At 38.6% G+C, this 11,796-nt stretch overlaps 1 protein-coding gene across 3 annotated transcripts in view; it reads left to right on the top strand.

Annotated features, from left to right (window-relative positions):
• LOC107587810 (low-density lipoprotein receptor class A domain-containing protein 4-like) overlaps positions 1 to 11,796 on the top strand; it is a 69,330-nt gene that overhangs the window by 41,180 nt on the left and 16,354 nt on the right. Inside the window, exon 1 of one of the 3 annotated variants that reach the window (XM_016275746.1) lies at positions 6,253 to 6,349. The exons of the other annotated variants lie outside the window; for them this stretch is intronic. Coding sequence (XP_016131232.1) covers positions 6,280 to 6,349 — 70 coding nt within the window. The 5' untranslated portion in view covers positions 6,253 to 6,279. Of the gene's footprint in view, positions 1 to 6,252; positions 6,350 to 11,796 lie in introns of those variants that run through there. 3 annotated transcript variants of the gene reach the window in all.

The raw sequence follows: 11,796 nt of genomic DNA on the forward strand, positions 1-11,796 counted from the left end.
GCCGTCATTGTGTTTTCGCAAGCGGCAATGGTGTACCAGCTCTAATGCCATGGCGAAAGTTTGAGCAAAACATGCTAAATGTTCTGCCTTTGTCTGCACAGACGAGCACAGAACACTATTTAGATCTAAAATAAACATGCAATTTATTTTCCCAGCTGTTTACCTACGTGTTTTTAACTTAAACTTGTGTGTGAATGAGAACTTAGTTTAGTACTCGCATGCTGTGACAGTCGCTTTCTGTCCGTGTGCTTCGGATGTGTGCTCTCAGAAAACCGTATATCAGAAGTTTAAACTCATATAGTTTAAAACGCATGATTTCAATGTGATAAACATGATAATCAGAACCATAACAGATGTTTTTTAGCAGGTCCGAGCTGTAATGACGCAGCTCTATTCTGGAAAAGGGGGCGGGGAGCAGCAGCTCATTTGCATTTAAAAAGACAGGCCCTAAAAACAGTGCGTTTCTGCTTCCACTCAAAATAGGCATTTTCTAAATGATCTGTGGAGTATTTTGAGCTGAAACTTCACCGACACATTCTGGGGACACCAGAGACTTATATTACATATTGTAAAAAGGGGCATAATATGTCTCCTTTAAGGCTGCACAATTAATAGAAATAAAATTGAAATGTGAGATTATCAAATCGGAAAGGTGGTGATTTAATTACATATATGCGCTGTATCTTTCAGAGTAACCGTGAAGTGACATGCTCAAGATCCAGTGTTTTCAGTGTCTCAGAGTTAATGCTGCTCCACACAAATTCATATCTGCATCTGCTCTGAGTTTGGGTTGCTGATGACATGCATTTGGGAATGCAATATGCTCCAACCATCTTCCAAAACTTGTAATGAGAAGCGCTTATAAACTGGCTGTTGTAAACAGAAGAGAAGCTTTAAGGGCTCCCTGCGGTGGTCCACCAAAATAAAAGCTTGATGGTTTAATGTTTGAGAATGAATAAAGACAGCCATAAATATTGTACTGTAAAATTTAATTAATATTATTTTTCCTAAATGTGTCTTATTACATTTTAAAAATATTACATATTTGTTTTTTATTTAATAATAATAATTTTACTTTTATTATTATTGTTATATCATAGTTTTTTTTAAATTAAATTAAGCAGCCCTAAAAACAAGCAAAACTACAGCTTTTTTTTATCAGTTTTTATCTGAAAAATTCATTAGATTTAGAATTTAATTTTGCAGCCCTTTAATTTACTCATTCTCATGCCCTGCCAAACTCATAAGGCTTTCTTGTTCCTACCGAACACCAATGGAGAAGTTTAGCAGAAAATCCAAACTCCTCTCTTCCATACACAATGAAGGTGGATGGAGTCCAGTGGCTCCTAAAAGGTCAAAGAGTGTGATGAAATCTCCATAAAGATACTCCACATGACTTGTCCACTAAACTTCTAAAGCTATATAAGTACTCTGTGGTCACAGACTGAAATTTAAGCCATTATTCATTGAAAATCTTGTTTGATGGGTTTTGGTCACCATTCACTGTCATTGCATAGAAATGAGAAGCTTAGTCTGCTATAAACATGTTTTTTCGCGTGAAAAGAAAGTCACAGGGGTTTCGAAAGACATGAGGGTGAGTAATGATGACAAATTTTTCATTTTTGGGCAGAGAACTGTCTCTTTAAATATTTAAAGCTACACAAACTACATCAGCAACCTGGATTTCTCTTGTGAAAACAAACACAGGCCTTCATCACATTTCTAGTGCTCACTTGAACACATAGTGCTGTTACAGCTCTTTGTTTCTATGTGGTTGGTTTTTTGTATTTCCTATTTATAAAATTCCCCAACAGCGACACATCAAACCCCCAGGTTAGCTTCTCCTGTTTGTAAACACGCAAATATGTCAACTGGACATATGGAGTGTTGTTATTATTTAATGAGGTTTTTATAGTATTTTGCTGTGACTGGAAGTCAGAACTGACAGCCTGCTGGGCAGTGGCCCACTTCGCGAAACACACGGTTATTTGTCACCGAGATCTTCTGCTTTGATGACTGTTTGCAGTCTCTGTGTCTGTATTACCGAGGAGATGATGTGTCATAAAGGGGGTCCGAGAGTACGCAGGTGTTGTCCGCGAGGCCGTATGGAAGCGTCCAGGGAAGGAAGCGCTGCCATGTGGCTCGTTAGCAAAATGCTAATTATGTTGTCAGCATCATTAAGAGTCACAACAGCAGCCATTTTGGGAGTTGTGGCGCCTGCTGTTCTTCCTGTTGTGCCCCTGTGTGTGTGCGCCAGTGCAGGAGGCTGGCATTAAACCTAGACATTACCTCACTCCGGGGCAGACGACCCATTACGATGCTCAGCAGGCTGCAGGAGAAAGGTGAAAAAAACTCAATAACTGATGATTATGTACACACACACACACACTGCAGTGCATCACATCTGCAGGTGGCCCATCTTGGCTTTGCAGATAGCAATCCCCAGTCATAAACTCACTCGCACAAGCAGACAATTCCCCCTTCCTCCCCGTCTCACACGCCACGTCCTGCAGGGATTTGTGTGAATATCACAGAATGCAGGTTGCAGATGGAAGTGTTTCTGCAGTGGCTGCCATTTTTATACTTGCAGTTCTATTACAGGTTATAACTGGAATGTTTTCACATGTCTGCGTCTCGCTGTTTCACAGGACTTTCCCTCTGTCGTCAGACCGGGTTGCACAATTTTATAGCTGCCACATGGGATGGGTTGTGAAAAAAAAACCTGTCATCAAGTGAAGCTCACCGTGTAATTTAGTTCTTGCTGTAATCTGTAAAACAGCTCTGGTATTTTGAGGATCTAGTCATCAGCTATTTGTTGGACACGTTTAGGGCTGTCAAAATGGCTGAAAAACTAAATTCGAATTTTATGCTTAAATATTATCAAAATTCAAATTATATTCGAATTTAAAATGCATAATTTCAGTTAGGGTGAAGAAAAGATTTTGGCTTCTCTCCTGAGGCCATAAGAGGGGTGCATCATTCAAAGCATAAGGTAACATGACTATCTGCGAAGAAAAGTGCATAATGTTTATAAACCAATGATAATTAAGTTGCTTAAACGACTATAAACAAAACCGCATCATGCATGTATGCATGGTTTAATACAAAGGGCAGAAAGCCAATTACACAGAGTACATTTTTCATTTAAAAACATGAGATACAGTGGGATGGGGGAAACCCCACCATAAAGTCTCGATATATGTTTTTTTCAAAGTTAAACTTGCATTAATTTTACATGGCTTTCTAAAAATGTGGCTCTTCTGTGCGAGATGCGAGTGCAACAGTAATAGATGTCCCTCTAGAAAATGCGTGAAATATGCGTTCTGTGTGAACGGCTTGGTTTCGGTTTTGATATAAACAAGATCTTCTCCTCATTGATGTTCTCTTTTTCTGCAATATGTTTAATGAACAACGCAGCAGCGCCGCATCAAGTGGCTTCAACTGGATAGGCTAACAAAAACATTATAATGCAACGACACTTACATCGTCATCGCATCTCGTACGACGCTGATAAAGCTGCCTCCTTAATGCACACCTAAATTCCGATTGCAAGATTTTTTATTTAAATTTGACGAATATTCGAAATTCTAATTTTTTTTTGGACATCCCTAGACACGTTGTATGGTCTTGTAAAGTTTACTTTATGAACTATCAGATAAACCATCAGGCTTTTTGTACAAACTCTTCAAGGTTGACAGAGTAAGGATTATGATCTTTGTTAGCCACCGGTTGCTGGTTTACAGCATTTTTGCATCTCTATTAGCATAGTTATTTAAAGTGTCTACTAACATAAACCACTTAAACTGTTCTTGTTATAGAATGTTGCTGTTGATTTGAACTGATATTAGTTTATTTTTTGGTCAAACACAAACCATGGGTCTTCAACAGGGGGTCTGCGACCCCTAGGGGGTCCGTGGTGGTACTGCCGGGGGCCTGCTGAATTTTGACATTATTTCATGTCAAACTATTTTTTGTAGGGAAAGAATAAATATACAGTATGTCAAACAAAAATGTAAAGTTATGTTAACTTTGACAAAAGCTAAATTTAAGAACTTTTCATTGTCCATCCCAAATTAAAATGTAGTCAAATTAAAATTGAATGTGTTTGACTGTAAACTGTACATCAATAATGATTTTTAATGAATTTGCCCGGAAAACACCATGATTAAGAATGTAAATACATTAAAATAATACTGTTCATGTCATTATTATTATGATCCAGGCTTAAAATATGATGCTTAATTTTAACAAGGGTTTGGGTCCCTGCTTCATCTGAAAAAATGCCTGAAAATTTTGAGGAGCCCTGCTGTATAGACAGATTTTTGGATAAGTGGAGACACAAGGTGGCGCTGTTCATCAGAAAGCAACAGAAAACCAGTTTGGTTTAACTTTATTTCATCATAAAAAATTTAATCAGTTTTTTTCACTAAATTTTTTATTTGAATGTTCTTTGTTTTGGTTAGATTTTATGATGTAGAAAAAGATATGGTCTGTTAGTTTACGCAGTGGCAGGTCTCGCTTGCCTCAAAAGCAGCCCCAGTAGCATTGGCAAGCTGAGAGAATCCACCTCATTGCCCCAGAGACGACCTCCTCAGACAGCCATTCAAATTCAGACTTGACCCCTAAACCCCCGACTCTCTCTCTCCCCTATGTCTGCTTTAACGGGGGGATGTGTCTGTCTGCATACGTGTGTCGAGATCGACTCGACTACCAGACTAGACCTCAGACGGATAAATGTCATTTTACTCCCCTGAGGGCTGAATTGCTAACTGGGGTGAGATTTTAAGTTAAAAGTTAATTTTAACACCCACATGTGTGTGTGTGCGCGCGCGTTTTTGTGACAAATGAGGACATAAATTTGTATAATGACAAGGGTATGACATAGGTATTACAAGGAGAAGGTGACTTTTCAGGACATTACCCCATGTCCCCACTTTTCAAAACGCTTATAAATCACACAGAATGGAGTGTATTGAAAATCTGAAATAGCACAAAGTTTCCTGTAAGGGGTAGGGTTGGTAAAGGGCAATAGAATATACGGTCTGTACAGTATAAAAACCATTACGCCTATGGAGAGTCCCCACTTTTCACAAAAACGAACCTGTGTGTGTGTGTGTGTGTGTGTGTCTATAAAGATTTTTTTTAAACTTTTTTTAACTGCCTGGATATGATATTTATATTTTACTGATAAAATTAAGCATTTTAATGTCTTATTAAATATCTGAATACTCATTATTTTTAATGCACTTGAAAAAAAAAAATAATAATATATATATATATATATATATATACGAACCTGTGTGTGTGTGTGTGTGTGTATAAAGATTTTTTTTTAACTTTTTTTAACTGCCTGGATATGATATTTATATTTTACTGATAAAATTAAGCATTTTAATGTCTTATTAAATATCTGAATACTCATTATTTTTAATGCACTTGAAAAAAAAAAAAATAATATATATATATATATATATATAATTCATATTGAATTAATTTATATATAATTAATTTAGATTTTAATGTAGCTCAAGTTAGTATTATAATACTAAAAGTAGATTATTATTACATGGATGGTTATTTATATGTTGTTTGTTTATTTATTTATTTATTTTTAATGGGAAGAAAAACTCAACTTTATGCATTTCTCCGAATTACAGACTATTGAGCACCTCTTCCTCCCCTTTGGCCCAGTGTGGATTCAGGTGTATTGCCTTGACCCACAATAAAAGCCCATATAGCTGCCAGGTTATTTATAAACAGACTGTAGGGGCTGTAGTTGGACGGAGGGGGGCTGTAGTTCTGGACACATGTGCTCTGTGTCGCCAGACAGCAGGGTCACCCCAAGGTCAGCCCCCTACAATGCTTGCCTTGACTGCTTGTGTCTGGCATTAATGGGGAGGTGTGACACTAGACACCCGAGCGCTGCGCTCGACCACCCCCTCTCAGTCGGTCACCAACAGACCAGCCGTGCGTGCGAGTAGACTCTTGCAGAGTGTGGGGGTGTGCAGGAGGGGGTGGAGAGAAGCTCCGTCGGCTTGATCTCACAAACACTCTGATTTTTGTGTTCAACCCGAGGGGTCAGAAAAAGAGATGGAGAGCGGATGAGTTCAGTTTAGTAAGTCAGAACGAAGTGAAGCGGTTACCCGAGAGCATGTAGTGAAAAAAACAGCATGTCAAGGCTGTTGCCGAGGGCTTTCAGTCTCAGCGCGAGCTCTCAGCTCTGTTGGACGTGCGCACACCGGCTGGCTCGTGCACCGGTTGAAGTCTCCCGCGTACTCCATGCGAAACCTCACCGCACCGGATGGCTCTAACGTCACATGCGGATCCCAACTCCAGGGAATGGAGATTTGTGAGTCTCTTACTTTTTTTTAGCTTCGTGGTTAATTATGTCCTAGTTCTTTTGCGTTTTGACGTCTGTGAATGTGACTCGAGCTAGAGCGTGTAGTTTAACTCTGAGTGTGTTTTTATTTAATTCCGCCTGCAGTCTTGTCTGGCTGTCAGCTCTTATCAGCTGCTTCACGCGTGTTATGTTTCCGTAAATGTCTGATCTCGGCTCTCCGCCGTCTCTGCAATCTGTCTCTGAATGCGTCTGGTACACAAACCCAGCAGACAGTGTTTTAACTAGAGTCTGTAGCAAATGTCTCCTGCCTTCCGGACTTTATAAACAAAGCGACCACAAGACGACTGTCTAGGGGTTGCATGCAAACATTTATGGATAGATGGAGACGTTTGTTTGTACTGACAGCTTATTTATGACATACATTTCTTTAATTGAAAAGTTTAGTTGAATTTTTCTAGTGTTGCCACTCTCATTTCGTATGAACTATTGACAGTAATTCTAGTATTAAGAATATAAATTGTCATCTTGAACTCATTGTAAGATTATTTAGTGGTTCCACTTAGTTTCTTTAAGCATGGTTAAAATTTTGATCATATTAACTAGAGTTTTTGCCCAAATATAATTAATTAAAGTCATTGTTATTTGTGTAAAATAATATTAAGTTGATCTTCACTACTGTTCAAAGGTTTGGGCTCAGTAAGTTATTTTTTATTTTATTTTTTTTAAAGAAAATTATAGTTTTATTCAGCAAGGATGCTTAAACTTGATCAAAAGTTAATGCATTCATAATGGTAAAGAACATGTTCATTTCAAATAAATGCAGTCCTTTGCCATACATCAAAGAATCCTGAAACAAATGTGTCACAGTTTCCACAAAAATATTAAGCAGCACTGATTTTAACATTGATAATTATAAGAAATATTACTTGAGCACCAAACCAGCATATTAGAAAAATTTTTGAAGGGTCATGTGACACTGAAAATTTAAGACTGCCGTCACAGGAATAAATTACACTTTAAAATATGTTAAAACAGAAAACTGTTGTTTTAACTTCACAATATTACAGTTTTTACTGTATTTTTAATGCAGCCTTGGCGGGCATAAGAGACTTTCAAAAACATCTTTCAAACCCCAAACATTTGAACTCATTTTATGTCTTAGTTCAATTTATGAACAGTGTTAGAAGGTTGGTGTTTTGGCCAATAACTATGTTTACCAGTGAAAACTCCTTCGACTGGAAGGTCTTAGCAACAAAAGCATGTTTGGATCTAGAATTTGATATTAAATGAAGATTTGGCTGAAGCATTGTGTAATATTATTAGTAGTTCTGTTCATCCGTCTGTCTGTCTAGATCTGATGTCGGTGTTGTGTTCTGGTGTTCGCTTTGTGCCGTTTGCTGCTCTGGCTGGCCTGTCAGTGACGGCTCTGTAAACACAGACTCTTTCTCTGTTCTTGGAGTGAGAAGTTCATATTCTGTCTGGATCATAAATTATGAATTTAGTTCTGGGGAATTCCCACACAGTAGGCAGAAAAGGCCTTTCAGTAGTTTCTCCTGCCTATCACAGAGACTCTTCACATATGCTTCTGCTAAACATGAACATATGGTTTTGAATTATCCTTTGAATTCTGCAGCGTTTTGAGTACTTCACAGACATCTACATGCACCTAAAACACGGCAAAAGGTGCAGCTCTGATGGAAAAATAATGTATTGAAAGTTCCTAAACAAAATGGCCCTCAGACATTAAGCCAAACAGATTGTCTATTGGAAAAGCAGCCTCTCTTGCAGTCATGGTTCCACATTGAGCTCAGCACACTGAAAGCTGGGCCGGGTTAAGCAGCCCCGAGGTGCCACTATGAATTATTGATAAAGGCCAGTGTCATCATGCCAGTCTGAGTGCTTTTGGCATTACCCAGGTTGGCCCTGATGCCCACGCACAATGCCCTGCTTTAACAAGAGTAGCCTCCGCTCACTTCAACTCAAATTCTGAAATTTAGCTTGATATCCAGTTTGACCAATATTTTTATTATTGAGTCTACCTTTTAATATTGGTCCTTCCTCTTTCATTTATTGGCCTATAGTGGGCTTTTGGTTAACATTGTAGTCAATACTGAATATTTTCCAACCAATACTAGATTTTTAATTGTGTACAATTGCTTTAGAATATTTTTGCCTTCATTGAGCACTTACTTAAATGGATGCCGCTAGATAACCGTAAACTGCGCTATTTCTTGAATAGCATTTTTCTAAAACAGGTCCCACTTCAACAATTCAACTTTCTCATCAACTACTAATTTCAAAATTAATAGTTAATTGTATTTCATACTGAACGTTAAAATTGTGATTTGTGATCTAAATTCACCTATACATCACAACATTAATTTGGCATTGACAAAAACCATTGATTTGTAGTTTTATTGATTTTAGATTTTTAGTTATTAGCTATAACCCCAAAAAATTCATAAGTATGGATTTTTATATATATATTGCCTTAATCATTTCTGGAAATCGGTTATTTGACATTTAAACATCTAAAAAATAACTTCAATGTTTTTGAAAGACCTCTCTAATGCTCACCAAGGCTGCATTTATTTGATTAAAATTTAAAAAAAATAAAATAAAAAATATTACCGTCGAAATGAACTTTTTTTTAAATGTAATATATTCCTGATGGCAAAGCTGATTTTTCAGCAGCATTACACCAGTCTTCAGTTTCACATGATCCTTCAGAAATCATTCTAATATTCTGATTTGGTGCTCAAGTAACTCTTATTATTATCAATGTTGAAAACACTTGTGCTGGTTAATATTTTTGTGGAAACCATGCTACATTTTTTAAGATTCTTTAATGAGCGCTGAATAGAACTGCATTTTACAGTAGTACTTACAGTAGAATAGATTGTTTTGTCCGCACATGTCTTTGTAACAGATCTTGCTCCAAGCAAGACCCAAACCTGTAACCTTCTGCATATCAACTGCCTGTTCTGCTTGAAGCTTTTAAAAGCAGCAGTGCAGCTGGTGCAGGATCCAGCCTCAGGGAGTGACTCATTAGCCACGACAGCCTGAGTAACCCACAAAACGATCTGTGCTTCGTTAGAAATCCATACTTTGTTCTTCTTAGCGTTAAGCAGGACCACCCATGAAGGATGACGTTTTAATAAGGCGGAGGGTGTGGCTAACAACAACAACACTGCTTTGAGGAATAAAGAACCAACTTACTTTCTTCCTTCCTTCATCCCTCTCTCCGTCTCTCCCTTTCTCTTTCTCCTCTCGCTGAACCCGCTCTTTGGAAATGTCACCGGTGAACTCTGTCCCACCCAAACTCAAATGTTCTCGGATGCAGTAGTGGGATTCTTACTACTGAAGCTCTTCCTGCAAGTTCATCTGGCGGTCATGAAGGAATGTTTTAGAAAGTAAGGCTTTTTTCCCCTCCCTTCCAAGAGATCTTCAGAAACTCCCTTCATAGCCAAGTATGCCACAAGGCAGACTGTTCCGCTTCTTGCATCTTTTTAAACAAAATAAAGACAAAAAACATGTCTGGCGAGGTTTTTATAATCCTGGTCATGGTTGTTAGAGTTTGTGGGCTTGGTGAACTGATGTTTAGACCACAACATGCACCACACCTTTAGCTGTCACCTCTTTTGGTCACGTCCACCCTTAACCGTGGAGTCCCAAAATCAGCGCGGGTTATATTTGGCTCAAGCAAACTATGATTATAAAGCTGAATCTGTAATTATACATTGTAACAAGAACAGACTCAAAATCTTTCCAAAGCCGAAATATGTGCTTTTTCACTGAGAAGTCACCCCTCCCCCTTCGATGTCTGCGTTCTGTTTTAAATAATCTCATTATTGACGGTGAAAGCTCCCGTGTGGCATAGCTGTGGAGACCGGGCTGCGTTGGCGGACGTGGCAGTGGCACCCGGTTCAGGTTGTCTGTGCTGTTTGTTTGATGGTTCCTCTGCATGGCTGGGCTGGATGCCCACTCTCCTGGTGCCCAGCAGGGTGTCAGTCTGCCAGCTTGTTTTGTGTTGTTCTCTCACTGTCCCTGCATGCCTCTGGCCTTTCATTTCAGCACACAGACGAGACAACCTGTGTGATCGCTTCTTCACAAACGCCCTCAGACCGGTTTGTCAGACCTTTTTGGAAATTTTCCACTAGTGCACCAAAAGGCGTATGCATCCATAAAGCAAAAGGTGGCGTATATTAAACGCCACGTTAAGTCAGAGCCCAGATGAAGAGTTTCTCTGTATGAAAGATGCATGGATCTCTGTCAAGTTGTAAACAATCAAAACACTTATTGCCGTCTCGCCGCTGACACTCTCAATTGCCTGTCAAAACACTTGGATGTTATGTAGGAGTGTCCTGACCACGATAGACACGCTGACAAACAAAATCACTCTACTTGTCAATTTAATCCATCTCTTCAAACGTCCTCTGCAGTGGAGATTTAGCCTAAGGTTTTGGTTTGTCTTGTGTAATGTTGTATTTCCTGTTGTAAAATAAGCTGTCTAGCCCACAGGTAGTCAGTCCTAGCTCTGTTTCCAATAGGTCTCAATGAATAAATAACCACACAACTGGCAGATTTGTTATACGCACTACCATTCAAAAGTAATAATAAAAAAATATATATTTTATGCACACTAAGGGTTGCATTTGTTTGTAAATACTAATAAATACTGTAAAAAAAAGATGTAAAATAAATATTTTAAAATGTAATTTATTCCTGTAGTGGCAAAGCTGAATTTTCAGCAGCCATTACTCTAGATTTCAGTGTCACATGATCCTTCAGAAATTATTGTAGTATTAAATTTTTTTGCACAGTTGTTGCTTAATATTTTTGTGGAAACTTTTTGTTAGGATTGTTTAATGATTAGAAACATCAAAAGAACATCATTTATTGGAAATAGAACTCTATATACACACCTTGGAAAATCCTTGGAAAAGTTGTACCTCTAGAGCACTGCCGCTGCAGACGGATTTAAGAGGATGTATTTGGATGTTGTCTTGGAATGTTTTTTTTATGAAAATTGTCCAAAATGTGTGCTGAGACCAATTAATCCCAATCCCTCGTGACTATTCTTGTCTGTTGTGTCCTTATTGTATTGATTTTAGTTTGTTGTTTTTTTAGTGGTGACACTGTGATGTATGTACAAAGCAGGCAGGGTTTGACCTCGGCTAAGCACACAACAGGTGTTGTTCGGCACTAGTTTGGCACAGTGCAGCGTCTGGTGCACGGTGCCCATCTCCCAGACCGTCTGGAGGAGCCGTGTGTGTGTGGCACTGGGTGTTATGTGTGACGCTGTTAATTATTTAGGATTAGTGTGTGTTTGTATCATAAAGCATCGAGACAGATCTGGCTACAGCGGGAGGTCATTCACACACACACACACACACACACACACACACACACACACACACACCCCTCTGTATGTTAGTATAGAAGGTGGGGGGGGG

This window comes from Sinocyclocheilus grahami, unplaced genomic scaffold, assembly GCF_001515645.1.
Source record: "Sinocyclocheilus grahami isolate Dianchi unplaced genomic scaffold, SAMN03320097.WGS_v1.1 scaffold96.1, whole genome shotgun sequence".
Taxonomy (NCBI): domain Eukaryota; kingdom Metazoa; phylum Chordata; class Actinopteri; order Cypriniformes; family Cyprinidae; genus Sinocyclocheilus; species Sinocyclocheilus grahami.